Source organism: Cupressus sempervirens, chromosome 1 (assembly GCF_028749045.1).
Source record: "Cupressus sempervirens isolate cs-2001-9-10 chromosome 1, ASM2874904v1, whole genome shotgun sequence".
Lineage (NCBI taxonomy): Eukaryota > Viridiplantae > Streptophyta > Pinopsida > Cupressales > Cupressaceae > Cupressus > Cupressus sempervirens.
Genome location: NC_143118.1, coordinates 599,278,665 through 599,296,951, shown reverse-complemented (window position 1 = coordinate 599,296,951; position 18,287 = coordinate 599,278,665). Strand labels below are relative to the sequence as shown.

Genomic DNA, 18,287 nt, shown 5'->3' with positions numbered 1-18,287 from the left:
AGGAAGGTTGCAGGAAGGTGGGTCTTCGTGGTCGTTAGATTAGAGAAGATCAACGACTGTCGCCATATCGCCATGGTGAAAATGTGCAATCTTTACCATAGCGACGTAGTGACAGGTCACCACGTGTCAGTGGGGCCAGGTCTCGCCAGGGTGCAGTCACTGAGGTGTTGCCAGGTGTCGGTTGGATATGACAGCAGTTGCAGAGGTGGCACCAAATATGATGGGCTCGGGGTAAGGACAGTATGGAGTATGACGAGTCTTCATGATTGTCGGATCTAGGCCGATCGATGGTCGTCGCCACCTCGCTATGGGTAAGTTGCTCGAGGCTTATGTTGGCGACACAACACCTTGTTGACGCGTCTCGCTGGTCCTGTCAGAAAGGATGGTCGGTGGATGGTGGTTAATGTAATCATCACAGTTAATATGAATATCTGCAAGGGTGGCATGGTTAGTCCGATGACGGAAGGTCAACACGAAGACTTCCCCAGGTGGCAGAATGAAGAAAGGTAATTGGCCCGCATGACCCAGCTGGCTCGTATAGCCTATTTGACTTGCTTCAACCCTGTTGATTCATGAACCAAGAAGCAAAAATGATCAAGGTTATCTTGTGATCTGATCTTCGCGATCAATTCTGACCTACCTGAAATGAATGCAAGGCATAGGGAAACACTCCACCGTCTTAGTCGATCCATCTACTGTGTCAGGATCATTCATTGGCGCCGCTTCTGTCTACTCGAGGCGTTCCTTCAGTCGAATATCTAATTTTGTACTTCAGAACCATACTCGAGTGTGATCTTTGATTAGATATTTTGGGGTTCAATGGCAGTAGTTGAAGCAGTTAATACAGAATCATTTCCCTCAGTTATGCTCGAACTATAAAGGCAATTTTGTAATCTTTTCCAAGGGTCGACTCTTTCTGATTTCTCTGATATTGCTTTGCAACTCTCAGTGTAACATTCCCTGTGCCTTTGAACTGAATGATTCTCTGTTTTATCGCTTTCAACCATTGATGTGTTTGTGCATCCCTTTTGCCTCTCATTGGTGTATTGTCGAGATCTGTAACCTGCATACTGTATCTGTTTCTTGCCTACTGGATAATATATAAGTGAGATTCCTCTTTCCTTGTGTTATTTAGTTGTGCTTCTTGATCTGTATGAGGTTATTAGATCAAAACAAGCCTATATGTATATATCCTTAGTTTCATTCTAGTTCAATAGTGCATATATGGGCAGAAATGGTCTGAACACTCTATTTTGGTGCATCACCTCCGTAGTTTAGGTAGAGTAGAGTTTTTTTCTGCATCTCCTCCTTCCCCTTTTCCTTCTGAGAGTAGTTAGGTGCGCCCTGATAGTAAGAGGAAGCCGGCCTTCTCTAGAGACTCAACCTTGCAGTTCAAGTCCCACAGCTTGGAGGTTGTTTCCATGTTTCACTAGGTTGTCCTCGCGCATAGGCCTTGGACAAGGGTGCAAACCTAAGTGACAACAGTAGTAGTATAGTTCATGACTACATTTGGGATCCAGGTGGATTGATTGGTTTATTGTTTAGCCATTGCTTGAGGACAGACAATGTTTGGGAGGGGAGGACTTGTCATGTCCCCTTTTCAAATAATAAAAAAATAATAATCTTTGCTAAGGCAGGCAGGCCCAAGAAAGCAAAGTTTTGGAAAAAGGGGGTTAATCTTTGGAAACCGTTGGACTAATAAATGAAAATTATTATTAAAATATGTTTCATTAACCTCTCTTGGACTTGAGTTATGGTTATCCCCTCTTTTAAGGGGTTTGGAGGCATTTTGGGCTGATTCGAGAACTTGATTTTTGCTCATTCTTTGTTATTCTTCAGAGGCTGCCAAACCTGTGGAGAAGGAGACCCAAGAACGGGAGTTTGCAATTTTCCAGGGAGACCCAAGAATGAGAGTTTTTAGGTTTCTAGGAAGGCTAAGGATGGGATTTTGAAGCCATTCCATGTGCATTCTCATATAGAGTTTGCCTTTGTGCCGAACAGTGCAGATTTGTGGGTTTTCGGGTGTGTTTTTTGTATGAGTTTGGTGTTTACAGTTGAGTATTTCATATCAGTTTGGGTTGCTGCTGTATTTCAGAATTTAAGGTGTTAAAATAGAGCTGAATATATGTATTTGGATGTGATTAAACTTCTGAGATAGATTATTAGTGTTTTTGTGGTGTTTTCGGGCATTTTTGTGTTAATTTTGAGAGCTCGATGAGCATAGTTTTTGTCCTACATTTGTGAACTGTTGTGTAAAGGCTATATGGATCTGGAAATTTCATTTTGTAGGCTATTATGCTACTGAAATTTCTGTAAAAATGTCCATTTTCAGATTTATTAATAATTTGTGAAGTTGTGAAGCTTTTGGCACTATTTTCAGCATACCCGATTTGGGGTTTCTTGAGAAATTTGGTGGATCTTTGTGATATTAGTTGTTTGATCTTAAAGATCTGATTGGAGGTTGGAAATATCATACAAAACTAGTAAAGGGACATTTCAAGACATGTACAGATCAAGTTATGTCGATCACCAAGGTTGTTGCCAAAACTATGTGTCTTTCACCGAAGCTATGTCCATCACCAAGGTTGTATGTCTATCATTGTGGTTGTATCCATCACCATAGCTATGTTTATTTTCATCAATATCACCGTGGCTGTTGTCGTGTCTATCATCGTCGCCATTTCTATTGCAAAGTCCATCGCCATATCTGTCAATGTTGTTATGTCCGTCATTGTCATTGACTTTATGTTAGTCACCATTATGTCTGCCACCATCGTGTTTGTCTTTGTTAATGTGTTCATCATCGTCATCGAGTTTTTATTTTTCATTGTCATTGTATCCATCACCATCATTACCATCATTCTATTCATCATCGTTGTTGCATTTGTCCCCATCGTTGTGTCAGTCACCATCATTGTGTTCATTATCGATGTTGAGTTTGTGTCTACATCGAGTTTATGTTTGTCACCAATGTCGAGTTTGTGCCTGTCATCGAAACCAAGTTTATGTCTGTCACCAACACTGAGTCTATGTCCATCATCGAGCTTGTGCCCATCATTGTCGTCGTGGTCATCCAAGTCATCATTGTGTGTCTGTCAATGCAACTACAATCATTGAGACATTACTCATTGCTGAGGCTCTATCCATCGTCAAGGTTTCAACCAGGGTTCTGTGTGCCACCAAGGTTTTAGCTACAACTAGAATTGTTGGGTTTGTACCAACATCAATGTTTGTGTATATGACCATACTCAAAGAAATTGATGAACATGATGACATCGATATATGTTATGATTGACATCCTTGGGATCCCGGTGACTTTGCATACGAAAACATTTATATCAGAGTGGTGCATCAAAATCTTGATGGTGGTCTACTAACCTTAGTTGAATTTAATCATGCTCATGTGATCCTAAAGAAGCATGGAGTTTCCAACAGATATGGCTATCCTCATCAGTGCACTATTTGGGATCTTGGAGTTGAGAATTGCTTAAGGACAAACAATTTTTGGGCAGAAAGGATTTGTAATGTTCCCAATTTTAATTAATTTGGGACCAAGTTACTAATGTTTGTATTTAGGGATTTCAATTGATTTATTATATCTCGGACCTATTTTTATTTAATTGTCCGTAGGTGTTGGCCGTCGGCTATTTTTGTAAACCCTCGAGATGTTTATCTGAAGGGTATTTAAGCATGGCTTGTAGGCAGTAGTAGGTATGCTTTTGGATTATTTTCTATGTATTATTAATTCCTTTTGGGATTCTCTATTGTTTGTCATTTCGGAAGTAAGAAATCTTCTCTATTTGGCTCTTGTGATTTCGGTGGGAATCAACCCTCACCCTATTTCGCTTGTGTATTACTCAACTTAGATCTAGCAAATTGGAGTGCCATTATTGTTTGAAAATATTTACATCTATATCAATCAGTAATTCTTATTCTATACATGTACTAGTTTTATTGATATCTCTAGCAAAGGCGATCGAGCTTAATATTGATTGTATTGAATTCATTCACCCAATTTTGTTTGTACCACATCTCATTGGCTCCAGCCACCAAATACTACATGGTTCAACTAGCACCGTATGACTCTCTACAATCATTCATACAACTAACTCATACTCATCGTATGGCCCTCTAAAATAGCTCGTATAATCCTGTTTGAACTCACCATATGGCCCTCTGATGTCCTCTGTACAGGCCTGCTGAATCAACCGTACGACTTGTCCAAATACCATCCATACGACCATCAAAACACTTCCTCAGCATAGTATGCACTACCCATTCAAACGTATGGTCATTCTCCTATAAGGAAATACTATTATTTCATTTTTTGTTTATCTCAAAGGTGGACAAGAACATTAGAATGGTATCAGAGCCTTTGAGCCAAGATTGCCTTCAGGTTGAGATCCTCTTCGGGTCAAGATTCCCTTTGGGCTAAGATTGCCTTCGGGTCGAGATCCACTTCAGGCCGAGTTTCCCTTCTGGTCGAGATCCCCTTCGGGCCAAGATTGCCTTCGGGTGGAGATCTCTTTTAGGCCAAGTTTCCCTTCAGGCCAAGTTTCCCTTCAGGCTAAGATTGCCTTCGGGTTGAGATCCACTTTAGGCCAAGATCCCCTTCGGGTCGAGATTCCCTTGGAGTTGAGATCCCCTTTGGATTGAGATTGCCTTTGGGTCAAGATCCCCTTCGGGCCAAGATTCCCTTCGAGCTAAGATCTACTTCAGGCTAAGATTGCCTTCGAGTCGAGATCCCCTTCGAGATGAGATTGCCTTTGGCCTGAGATTCCCTTTGGGTTGAGATCACCTTTGGGTCGAGATTGCCTTTAGGTCAAGATCCCCTTCGGGTTGAGATCCCCTTCGAGTCAAGATTGCCTTCAGGTCGAGATCCCCCTTTGGGCTGAGATCCCCTTTGGGTTGAGATCCCCTTCGGGATGAGATTACCTTCAAGTCGACATCCGCTTTGGACCGAGATCCCCTTTGGGTTGAGAACCTCTTTGGGCTAAGATTGCCTTCAGGTTGAGATCCACTTCTGGCTGAGATCCCCTTTGGGTCGAGATTCCCTTCAGGTCAAGATCCCTTTTGGGTTGAGATCCCCTTCGGGCCAAGATTGCCTTCAGGTCGAAATTCCCTTCGGGCTGAGATTACCTTTGGGTCGAGATTCCCTTCACGTTGAGATTGTCTTTGGGTTGAGATCCACTTCGAGCCAAGATTGCCTTTGGGCTGAGCTCTCCTTTAGGTCAAGATGCCCTTTGGGTAGAGATTCCCTTCGAGCTGAGATTGCCTTCGAGTTGAGATCCCCTTTGGACCGAGATCACGTTTGAATTGAGATTGCCTTTAGGTCAAGATCCCCCTTCGGGCCGAGATCCCCTTTTGGCCAAAATTCCCTTCGAGCAGAGTTTTCCTTCAAAACTTTATAGTGGTATCAAAGCATAAATCATCAGGAGCATCTTCAAAATTGTTCGGGAAAGTGGTCACACAACACAGGCTGTGACTGCGTAGCAAGAGAGCATCTCCAAAATTGTTCGAGAAATTTTCTAAAACTTTTGGGAACATCTACGAAACTGTTCAAGAACATTACATATTCTATGATGTGGATTTGTTATGTATAAGATTTAGTATTAATGAAACATATATATGTGTGATTCAACGTCATGAGACCCTTGAGAGATGTAATATGTTTATCAATTTTTTTTAATGTATGTGAGTTATTGCTTCCGCTTTATTATCTCTTGTTTTTATAATATTTAAAAAAATGTTTGGCAAACTTAGTAAAACTTTAGGTCAATTTCTCTTGGGTTCCCTGATGGGGCGTTACATGCATCTAACATTGTATTTTTTATTTTACTTTCAAACACTTATTTCATAAATATGACCCTCTAATTCCCTTGTTGTGCGCTTAATACTTTACAATTATATGTCTATAAATATTGTTTCCCCATAAAGTGTTGATATTCTAATAGTTTTTTTATTTTATTTTATGTGTTGTGCATGGGGGAATTGGGTGCCCACCTATGGGCTCCATCTAAACATGTAACATCACATGAATTGGACCCCATGAACATATTAGCATCCTTCCCTTATTATTTTTGTCATGTGCTTATTTTCTCTTGTTTGTAATGATTGGTAGTCTTGTTTTTCATAAGGATCCCTTCTCTCTTTCCATTTTGATCACATTTTTTCATGGGTGCAAACCCTTTCTTATGCTAAAAAACATTTAGAAACACTATAGAAATAATTAAAAATATTAATTTTAAATAAAATATATTTATTTAATAAATAGAAATAGATCTACTTGATTATCTCGGTGTGGTGATGATGAAAATATGGGAATGAATTTTAGGAATTTAGATTTTAGAATTAGTTATTTGAAAAACTATTTTGGTAGCACTATTATAGGACCAAAACTAGATGTCTAGGGAATAATTTCTATGCACTAGTAAAATATCTCCACAAAATAGATATAGATTAAGAACAAGGTTTTTATATTTCCTATTCTTTTTTCTTTCTCTTGTTCAAATTATTTCATTACAAAATAGAGAAAAAATATAAAGCATTGGTAAATAAATTCTTGACATTTGGTAAAATATTCCTACAACAAATTAAAAGCTAAATACACGCACATTTATTTTATATATTTAGATGCACTTTGTGATATCAATTGATCTTGACTTTATCATGGAAACTTCAATGATATATTTAACTAATTAGATACAATAAAGCCTTCAATAACTATATTATTATTTGTCATAATACTTAGTTAATAAAAAAATTGTTAATTAATAATAAATCATTAAAAATAATATATTAAGACTCGTTACTAAAGTTTATTCTAACAAATGGTATATACTCACCTCAATCATTTGACTACAATCATTTAATCACTTGACTACTCATGTGACTTGTGATCATACAAAATACACAAACCAAATTTATCTATCATACTTGCACTCCATTCTCATTCCTTCTATTCTCAAGTTAATATTATGAATCAACTAACATAAACATCAACTTTGATTGTATATTTTTATTATGTTCTTAAATATTTATTAATTAAATCTCCTTGTCTATTCCTCTAACCCCATTTTTATATCCTTATGTCTCTCTTTCATGTTCCATTACTTACATCACATACCTTATGGACCTCACCACATATAGTCAAATATGTAATCCATCCAACAACTCTAGCCACTAATTCTATTCCTCATATTTCTCACTATACGTTCCTAACCATATATTTTCATGCAGGCATAGCCCATCCTAATTCTATGGATGTCTCTCTATTCTACAATCCCCTCCTAATGTGTATCTTACCTTATCCATCCCTATCTATTGCTACAATTTATTCTCTAACCTATTGAGTGTTGAAACAACTACTTTCTAACCTTAAAAATTAATTACAATAATAATATTTATACTTAACATATCCTTAATCCCTCTCTTTGTCACTAAGTCAGAGAAAATCATTATACAAAGTCGCCTACCCATTTATTGTGTTATTCAATGTAATCTAATGAATTTTTAATGTAATATTCACATCTTAATAGTGAAGAAGTCTTACCCATAATTCATAAACTTGAATACGCAACCTTAGATTAGATTTGGAAAAATATAGAAAATCAATATTTTAAAATAAAAACAAATTAAATTTGCTTCCTTATTAGTATGGAACAAGTGCATAAAATATAAATTATTTATTTCCATCCACACTTACTTGTATGTCTATACTCGTCATAAAAAGTCCCCAATCATGTTTGGTTTATATAGTAGTTGGGAGAATTCTGCTTGATTGCTACTCTCACCTTCTAGTCATAACACTTGTTGTAAACTGATCGCACAACAACTTGGCATTCAATCTCAAGCTTTGAGATCACATTCAATCAATAAGAATGGAATGAAAATATATAAAATTAATAATAGAATAGTTACTACATAATATAATTGAAAAATAAATTCATAATCTTGAATAGTAATGGAAATAATCTTTTCTGAATTGAAGGCAAAAGAGAAGCAGTTTAATAATTCGTATCAAACACTAAAATGTATAATTCAAATACTTTTAAACAATAACTTTTATAAATATATTACTAATTATTAAAATATAACTTTATGTGAAATATTTGAAGAATACATTGCATAAATTTTTTTATTTCATAATAAATCTATATTTGCAAAGAATAATCAATGATAAAAAATATTTTTCATGAAATAATTTTTTATGTAAAAACAATCATAACAAATTAATAAAAATTAAACTTTATTATGAATATTTTTAATATTCATGAATTTTTATATTATTATTATATTGAGTGTATCTTATTGTGCAATCTATAAATATTCAAACAAAGTTATGTGGCCAACAACAAAGATATTCATGTTGCTAAGTGCTCCACTACAAAAGTTGTCACAACATTCCAGCGGCAATGTTCATAGTAATAAGCCTATCGGCTTAACACAATGCTGTACAAGAAATAAATGAATAGATATAAAGTCCAAGATATTAACGTGCATATTTAAACATATGTGCGTGGCTGCCAGATAGACCAGGGGAAGATATTTTGTAAGATTTTTTTGAGAATCAAGTAATCTGTGTAGTTTAGTTTTAATCTTGGTCTAACCCTCAAGTTTAGGTGAAGATATTTAATACTATCATGAATTATTTTTGGATGCTTCACAGTTTTTATGAGCCTTCCATTATTTCTGTTCCAAAACACTGAATTTTTACTTTTGCATTTTCATGGGCTGAAAATAGTCTCTTGTATCAGATATTATTGAGCCTTTGGGATCTTTGTACACAAAATATCTAATACTATTTACAAGTATTAATGAAACATTAGAGATTTTGGGTGTTATAAATGGTTGGATTGATAGTGAGAAAATATTTTATTTGAGTAGGGAATGCCCAAACCATGAGAAAGAATAATCAGCAATCAGCGATTTATTCACAATATGCCAATCTGGTAAAATGAAAGACTATTGTATTTATTGCACATGTTTTTTTTTTCCTCTCCTCCTCTTAATTCTTATATGGGTGTGTTGAATGAGCTTTATATGGTTGTGATTTATGTTCTCGGTCAGTTCATATATATTAAAATTTGGTATGTTCTTACAGTTGGAAGATCCCACATTATCAGAATCACCATGGACCAATGAAAAACACAGCTTGTGTCTTAAGTCCATGGAGGAAGCCTTTGTCTCGAGTCTTTATCAGCAAAGAGATTATACAGATAGAAAACGAAAAGCTATTGTATTTGGTGAGGATTTAAATGAGGTTTGTATCTTGGACATCATGAAATTCTTATCTCATTTTAGAAAGATATACTAAACATGATAATCTAATGCATAATGAATACTCAACAAAAAAAACATAAAAGTTGTGATCCATTTCTTCTTTGATTGAATTTGAATGATTCTGGTTTTGTATCTGAAGATGAGAGATTAACGGTTGTGGGTGCATAGGAAGTTGAATCTGGGTCTTCAAATGGTGAAGAAATATTTGGATTTCTTGAAGAGAGCCAAAGAGAAAGTGAATCACAAAAGCCTATCATCTATCATGATGTTCAAAACAGATCAAAAAAAGGTGCATTGGAGGAAATATGCAGCGGCAATGATAGAAATGGTTAGTTCTTCCCTTAGAACAGATTATTTTGTAGAGATAGTGGTGGATCTCAGCTAAATTTTTCATGGGTATTATCATTTTTGTTTCATTTCATCTGCAACTTTTCCCAGTAGATCTTTGGTTTTATTTATATGTTGTTATAGATCATTAAAAATATCGTGCTGACATGAGTGTCTGACATAACAGATGTATTCGAAGAAGTGCAGTCTAAGTACAATTGTGAATGTGCAAGCAATTTCTATGTAGAGAAAAATTAGTTCACACAAAATAAAACTATTTCAGGCATCATATAGATCAAAATCACTTTAAATTTATTCTGCCTTGACAATATTCAGGCACATTTTAACTCTGGAAACTACTTTTTAAAATCATTCCATGCATCCATGAGACATCTCGTAAGGAAGATGGCAAGATATTTTATTTTTATTTTTAAAATTGACAATGCAAGATTTGTATTGCAAGTGACTCTCCAATCTTTCAATGTGTTTTACATTGTAATTGACAAGTTGGAATATTTATATAATCAACCAATCACTTGGATGTGTCTAATAGTTGACAAGGTCTAGTTCATTCTTGAACAAGGAGTTTTTGAACACTATTTAGGAATAATGTTTGGAAATATTTGGAAAGGAGGATTTGACTGTTTTTGGATATTTTAAATATATTTATTTAAAAAGGTGTAAAATATAATTATTTAGAAAAGTTTGAGAGATATTTAGTTAGAATTATTTTATTTATTTTTAAACTTATAATATTCATCAATCACCAACAAAATCAACTATTTTTTCATTCATCAAATATTTCTAAAGTTTCCACATAAATTTATTATTTTCATATATTATCTATAATATTTATCTAAATGATAGTTGGCTCTTTCAATTTGGTGTTATAGACCCCCTTGAGGCTTCTTCATTTATTTTTGGCCAATTATTAAGTTTTAAATTATTTTTGTCCCCATCATCATTAACATACTTTATGATTTTTCTCTTACATAGATTTTAATATCACAATTTGTAAATTGAATAAGAAAAAATTCTATTATTAAAAAACTTAACAATCAAAGAAAAAGAGTTATATTTATTTAATCTTATTCTAGGTGATTATGTTGACATTTTGATATACAAGAATATATAAACTAGTATAGATATCTTAAATAAATCTATCTAAAGAAATGTCAATAGATATCCACTACAAAATAATTATAATTTAATTTACTACATCTAATATTATTTATATTTCCTTTATTTCCATTTATTTAGTTTTTTACTAACTTAAGCTTTTTGTTTTAATTTCTAAAAAGTGGATGATTTATATCTCCAAATATTATAATTTAAACGAATATTTTATGTGGTATTTATTGAATTTTTATTAAAAGTATTTTCTATTTATAATAAGATTTAAACTTTTGACATGTAGATTGTAAATTTAACCTAGAAGAATAAAAGTTAACATTAACACGTTCACACCATCTCACTCACCCATTTTGCCATTTTAAAATGCTAATCGACATTAATTATACAATGTTAAATCTAGATGAGGATTAGTTAGAACCTTCTTCACTAACTTAACATTTAAAAAATTTAAATTACACCCATGTCATAAATGAATTTAGTAAACTATTTTTAATATATATTTTTATCTATACTTATGTATATCCAAATAAAATATTGAAACTATTTTATACCTAAGATACTTTTTTTTATGATACAAAATTATGTATATTCTAATAAAATATTTAAACTATTTTGTACCTAAGATACTTAGAATTTATTTTAATTAAAGTTAAAATTTGTAAATTCTTATTTTTTTAAAAACCAATATCTATTTAATGTATTAGAATTTTTGTATATCCTTCATAAATATAATACAAATTTAGTTTTTTTTTTCCAATTTACTATAAAGACATAATATTTGGGTAAAAATATTAAATTTATTATTTAAATTCTAATTTTTAATTAGTATAATACTAATTCTTATTTTCTAATTTATATGTAATGTATAATATTATTTTTTATTTAAATCTTAATTTTTAATTAGTATAAAAACTATTAGGCAAGTACATGCCACTATGTGACACCTGTTGTATTTTTCGTAGGCTAATACTATTGCAATCACTTATTCTTAATTAATATTTTGTATTTCAATCAATCAAATGTAACTATTTGTTTTAATGAATAGTCCTTTTCTATTAATAAATAATATACTAAGATTACAATTTACAAAAAAGGGCTAGGGGATATAAGATCACCCTGCGAAAGTTCACACAGTTGAAGCCAGAATATATATATATATATTCCTTGGGATTGGGAGGTAGGCTGGGAACAGTCTAGTCGTTAGCAGTATCATCAACAACATCAGGGGCTTGGTGAACACCCTTTGTATTAGGCCGTGGAGGTGAAATAGCCAGTTCTAGGTGAAAAGGCCATTTCCCAGAAACCACTCGGCAAGCGCCAGGAGGACGAGTCGGGGACCAGCTAGTACCACCATAGGGTGAGGAAACCAAGTAGTGCCTCCATCCACCATTGCCACCACTTGGAGAGTGGTGGCGGGAAGCTTGTGAACACAAAGTAGGGAATGCCAAAATTAAGATAAGTGAGGATTCAAAACATTAGAGATTAGAGATTTTGGGTGTTATAAATGGTTGGATTGATAGTGAGAAAATATTTTATTTGAGTAGGGAATGCCCAAACCATGAGAAAGAATAATGAGCAATCAATGATTCATAAACAACATGCCAATCTAGTAAAATGAAAGACTATTGTATTTATTGTATATGTTTTTTTTTTTTCCTCATCTTGTCTTAATTTTTATAAGGGTGTGTTATGAGTTTTATATGGTTGTGATTTATTTTCTTGGCCAGTTCATATATACTAACAATTGGCATGTTCTTACAGTTGGAAGATCCCACATTATTAGAATCATCATGGACCAATGAAAAATATAGCTTGTGTATTAAGTCCGTGGAAGAAGCCTTTGTCTCAAGTCTTTATTAGCAAAGGGACTATACATATATCCTTGTAAAAGATGGACAACAAATAGAGGACAAAAAGCCATGCAGACCCTAGAAACACATCAACAAGTAAAAAAGAGTTCTGATAGGAAGGCTAGGGTCAAAATCTTCAGAGAAGGTGATCTGGTATTAAAATGGGATGCAGACAAGGAAAAACCAGGGAGGCACTCAAAATTTGATACATTATGGAGTGGTCCCTATGTGGTTATCAGTTGCAAATAGGCCAATGTTTTTCAATTAAGTAGGCCCAATGGTGAAATTCTGCCTATTCCAGTTAATGGAATATATCTTAAGTCATGCTTCTAATAAAGGATGAGTACTTCGTGTATATATTTTAGGGTAGTTTCCTTTCTTGTTTCTTGTTTTCAAATAAGTGCATTAGCACATGTGTTTTGCAGAGGTTGCAAAAGATTTTTGGTTCTTGGTTCTAGTTGCAGAGAGGTAGTTTTAAAGTTTCCTGGGTATGTTTTCTATAATTTTTAGGGTTTTACTGGGAATATTCTCACATTTTCATGACTCTATAGCTCAATGGATGCTTCAGGTCACTGGTCTTATGCATAGTTGGCTTGCATCCACTTTGAGTGACCAAAATTACTGGCCAATTTTGCCTTCTTGCCAAAATCCCCACATTTGAATTTGAAAAAATAAACAACCACTTCTCATGCTTTTTTTATTTTTAAATACCATGTAAATAAAATATTGTCAGGTCAGGAGCTAGAAGTCAAGGGCCTACAATGCAACAAAATTTTGTAAGATCGCATGAGGAAAGTATGGAGTGTTGCAACATTACAATGGTCGTAAGATTGGGGAGCCCAAATCATAGAGGTAAGATGCCACGACAAGGGGTACACCATAAGATTGTAATATCAAAATGATATCAAAGGTCATTGTATAATTGGTAAAGTGAAACATAAGGTTTACAATGTTACACCAGACTTGTAACATTGGGGAGTCATAAGATCGAGGAATCATAGCATCAGGAGAGAGAAAAAGGAGCATTACAATGCTATGAAGTGGAGATGCTTCATAGGATCGTGAAAGAAAAGAGATCAAGCTTTGGTGTTATGCCAGAAATAGCCAAAGAAAATATTGTAGGATCGTAAGGCCAAAGGTGAAGATGTAAGATCTTATGAAGTTGCCAGATCTTGTAAGGTTGTAAAGGGAATTTTTCTTGGCTTTGATCTTACGCTTGAGAACATGTGGGGTCAACTACTTTGAAGGGTGCCAACTAAGTGTTGAGGTGGAATTTTGTTCCAATTTCTTCATTTTGATTGGTCAAGCTTCTGACATGTTAAGATCATGGGCCACATGTTCTTAGTTTCTACCTCCTACCATCTGATGCAAGCAGATCCATGGTGGTCACTTTGTCACTTTGGGAAATTGCACATTCTTTAGTCATAGTGACAAAGTGATGAGTTGATGTGGTATGGTGGGCCTTTCCCTTTTGTGGGCCACAATGTCATGTGTATAAAGTGTCAGATAGATTTGCAAAGGACTGTGTTTCTATTGGTTGGTACACAAATAGGATTGATTTTTTTTAGGTTCATTAGATGGTGGGAGATCAATGCCTTTCATTGTGTTGCTATAGGAAGTTTCTTGATGTTTAGTCATAGTGACATAGCAAGGATTCACCACATGTCCCAATAGGCCTAGTTTGGCAAGTGTAGTTAGGTTAACATCATAGTTAAATCAACAATATTGCAAGCCGTCATAGTTAAGTTCAAGGGTGGCATAGTCAAGGTGATTTGGTGGTCAAACACATGAGGACTCCATGAGGTGGCAAAAGGAAATGATATGGTTGGTCCATATGGAGGTTTCTGGTTGCTTGACCAGGTTGACCTGTTGACCTTGTTGATTTATAAAGCCATAAATGAGAAAGATAGGGTTTCTTATAGGATCCAATCTTTATGATCGATTCTAACCACTTTCCAATGAATGTTGCACCCAGTGAATGAAGGAAAACACTCCACCATCTCTACTTTTATCCATCTACTTGGTCAGAGTGATTTAATGGCACCATTCTGTCTTCTCAAGGCTCTGTTTTGGAAAAATATTAGATTTCATTGTATTTGAATTTGTACTAAGATCAGATTTTCCCTAGGGTTGTATGATTATTCTCTGAAGCATTTAAGACAATGGTTGTGGAGTAACTCCAATTAGAAATATCTTAGCTATGCCTAAGCTATAAAGGCAGATTTTGTAAATTTTGTTAGGGTCAACTCTTATCTAATTTCTTGATATTGCTCTGCAATATTCACTATAAATTCCCTTTGCCTTTGAACCTATATGACATTCTACCTTATCTCTTCAGACATTGATGCATAGTGCAAAGACTTATTTGCCTCTCATTAGTATATTGTAGATCTTTGCAATCTGGCATGACTGTATCTCTCTTTGGCCTATAAATGATATATAAGTGAATTCTCTTCTTCCTTGTCTCATTTATTTGGGTTTTCTGATCTGCATGTGATTATTAGATTAAAACAAGTCTGGATGTGTATATCTTTGGGTGTCATGATGGTTCAAAAGTGCATGTATAGGCAGAGATTAGTTTGAACAATCTATTTTGGTGCATCACCCCCTTAGGTTAGAAGTAGGTAGAGTTTCTTTCTATGCATTCCTTCACCCTTTTCCTCTCCAAGAGTAGTTAGGTGCACCCTGGTAGCAAAGGAAGCCAGCCTTCTCTAGGGATTCAACCTTATAGTTTAAGTCGCATAGCTTGGAGGTTTTTTCCATGTTTCACAAGGTTGTCCTTAGGTAAAAACTTTGGACAAGGGTGCAAACTTTTGTGACAAAAATTGCATCTTGAGAACTAGAGAATAGCTTGGTAGACCTGAGGGTACAAGTGTAGATTCTTTTTGGTTTTCTTATCCAGTTGTGAATTTGGACTAGTTGAGATTGGGATTGTGAGTTGGCTATTGTGGGATGTTGTAGAACTATTATTACAATTGCTATTGTATTTGGCCCTAACTCGAAAGGCCTTACATCTAGGCATATTGCATGTAATCAATTAGTTAATGACTAAAGAGTGGTGATTTGGTATTAAATCAAGATTGCATTGTTGCTACATTGCTATTGTGTTTCCACTGTGTGGTTGTTTTCTAGGGGCTTGGACATTTCCTTTGGGGATTCTCTTGCCTTATACTACATCATTCACCTAACCTTTTCATATTAGTATTAGAAGATTACATATGACACAATGGATAGATGGTACAGAGAGAAAAAACAAGCAACAAAAAACCTAGTGCAAGAAAAACACTTAATCATTAAAACCCAATATAACGAGGATCTAAGGGTACCCCTATTGGAGGTAATTTGGATGCCTACAAATAACCAAATAGTTAAAGCACACAAAAAGATACACAATCTGACATAAAATATAACTCTTTGTTCATAAAATAATTGTTTACATTTAATGTGCTTGACTGCAAGGCCTTCTAGGTTAGGGCCAAATACAAAAAGCAATTATAAAATAGTTCTAAAAGATCCCTCAAGATTCAACTCCATAGTAATTCTAGCTCATTCAAATCTACACTCTGGAAGAAAAGCCCAAGGAAATCTCAACTTTTTCTTGAAAGCCCACCAAGAAATCTCCTAGTTTACCAAGCCTCAACTACTAGCCCTTCAAAGTTCATTCCTATACCTCATCCTCTTCTCCAACCTAGATGAATCATGACTAAAGATTCCACAAACCCCTTACTTATACCTTGTAAGGAAACTTAGGTGTAGAAACAACTTCCTACACTAATCTCTTAAGGAAAGTATTATGGAAATTCCTATTAAATCCTTACAATTTCAGATTTGATATTATGTAAACAATAATATTGTAGCCAACTATGAATACATAAAATAGATAGAGAAAGAAATCACAAACATAGAGATATGCCAAGGGGGAAAAACCTTTCGGTAAAACAACCCCACCCCTCCAAAACTTGCACAATGTATTATTTTCAACTCAAAAATTACAACACACTTGCAGTGCAAGCTCTTTCAGGACATGGAAAACTTATCCAATAGAAATCAGCAATACACTACTCACACACTCTCCTCCTCAACTATCTAAAAACCTCAAAGTTCTTCTATAATGCACTTAGGGCATCTTCCAAAGATAGCTCTTATATGTCATAGGAATCCGTCATAACTGTTTTAGTCATGATTTTCTTACACACAATTAAATCTTCCAAAGATAGTTCTTATGCATCATAGGAATCCATCATAACTATTTTTAGTCATGATCTCCTTACACACAGTTAAATATTCCAAAGATATCTCTTATGCATCATAGGAATCCATCATACTTCAAGATGTTGACACATGCAAGTGGAGTGACACATCAACATGTGCCAACTAGAAATGTACACTCACACTTAATTACATTATTTGCAAAAAATACATTTACAAAACAAATAATAAGAATAGGGATTATTCAAGGCTGAGACACCTTATTCCTAACATTCTCCCACTTGTCAAACACCTTGTAAGAGCAACAAGAACATAACAAGAACTAACCACTATAGGCCGAGAGGCCCATAGACTCCAAACACCATCTGAACTTCTTTGTGCCCACTGATTTCGTCAATGCATCTGCAAGATTCTTTATAATATCTACCTTCTCCAAATTTATCTTTCCATCTTCCATCATATCTCTCACAAAGTGGAACTACACATCAATATGCTTCATTCTGGCATGGAAAGTTGGATTCTTTGCAAGGCAAATAGCACTTTGACTATCGCAACAAATACTAATCTATCCTACATCAACACCAATATTAGAACACAATCTCCTAAGCCAAATGGCTTCCTTACAGTCATGTGTAGTAGCCATGAATTCAACTTCTATAGTGAACAAAGAAACCACAGGTTGCTTACTGATCCAACTAATGGCACCACCAAACATAGTGAACACATAAGAACTAGTGGATCTCCTGATGTCAATATCACCTGCCCAATATGAATCCAAAAACCCATGAATACTAACTGAATGTGGAGCTCTATAAGAGTTACCATGATAAAAAAATGGAGTAATCTGATGCACCCCTCAAATATCTGAATACTCGCTTAATTGCATCCCAATGTACTCATCTAGGATTAGCCATAAATCGGCTCAAAACTCCCACCACTTGGGAAATGTCTAGTCTAGTACAGATCATAGCATACATAAGATTGCCAACTGTACTAGCATAAGGTACTCTACTCATGTCCTCCACCTCACTAGGAAATTTTGGACAATCATCTATAGATAACTTTGTTCCCATAGCAATAGGAACACACAATGGTCTACAATCTACCATGTTGAACTTGTCCAACACAGACTTCACATACTTACTCGAATGACTAAACCAAAGTTTTCTATTAGACCTATCTCTATTGATTTCCGTACCTAAGATGTCCTTTACTGCCCCAAGATCTTTCATCTCAAACTATACTAACAAATGAGATTTAAAATCATAAATCATACCCTTACCCTTCCCAAACAACAACATATAATCAACATTTAATGAAACAATAAGAAGGTGATCATTTTTAACTTTGAAGTAAACACAATGATCTGATTTCAATCTTACAAATCCAATTGACAACACAAAGGCATCAAACTTAAGGTACCACATACTAGGAGAATGTTTCAAACCATATAGAGACTTCTTTAATTTGCAAACCAAAGATTCT

The 18,287-nt window shown here is 34.7% G+C and overlaps 1 protein-coding gene across 2 annotated transcripts; it reads left to right on the top strand.

Annotated features, from left to right (window-relative positions):
- The first annotated feature begins 8,657 nt into the window (after positions 1-8,657).
- Positions 8,658-12,946, top strand: LOC149578869 (uncharacterized). Of its 2 annotated transcripts, none has more exons than XM_089807895.1 (4): positions 8,658-8,951; positions 9,104-9,262; positions 9,451-9,610; positions 9,797-10,157. In XM_089807895.1, exons 1-4 carry the CDS (start codon positions 8,901-8,903, stop codon positions 9,865-9,867), a joined length of 441 nt encoding a protein of 146 aa, XP_089664021.1. In that variant the 5' UTR covers positions 8,658-8,900; the 3' UTR covers positions 9,868-10,157. The 2 variants fall into 2 exon arrangements, with proteins under 2 accessions (XP_089664021.1, XP_089664053.1); XM_089807927.1 differs by lacking the exon at positions 9,797-10,157 and adding an exon at positions 12,505-12,946 and having other exon boundaries at positions 8,660-8,951.
- The last annotated feature ends 5,341 nt before the right edge of the window (positions 12,947-18,287 follow it).

Excerpts from the sequence above, each read along its gene's own strand:
- LOC149578869 (XM_089807895.1), top strand. The coding sequence starts at position 8,901 with ATGAGAAAGAATAATCAGCAATCAGCGATTTATTCACAATATGCCAAT. Across the intron at positions 8,952-9,103 it reads ATTCACAATATGCCAATCTG|TTGGAAGATCCCACATTATC; the intron begins GTAAAATGAAAG and ends ATGTTCTTACAG. Across the intron at positions 9,263-9,450 it reads TTGGTGAGGATTTAAATGAG|GAAGTTGAATCTGGGTCTTC; the intron begins GTTTGTATCTTG and ends GTGGGTGCATAG.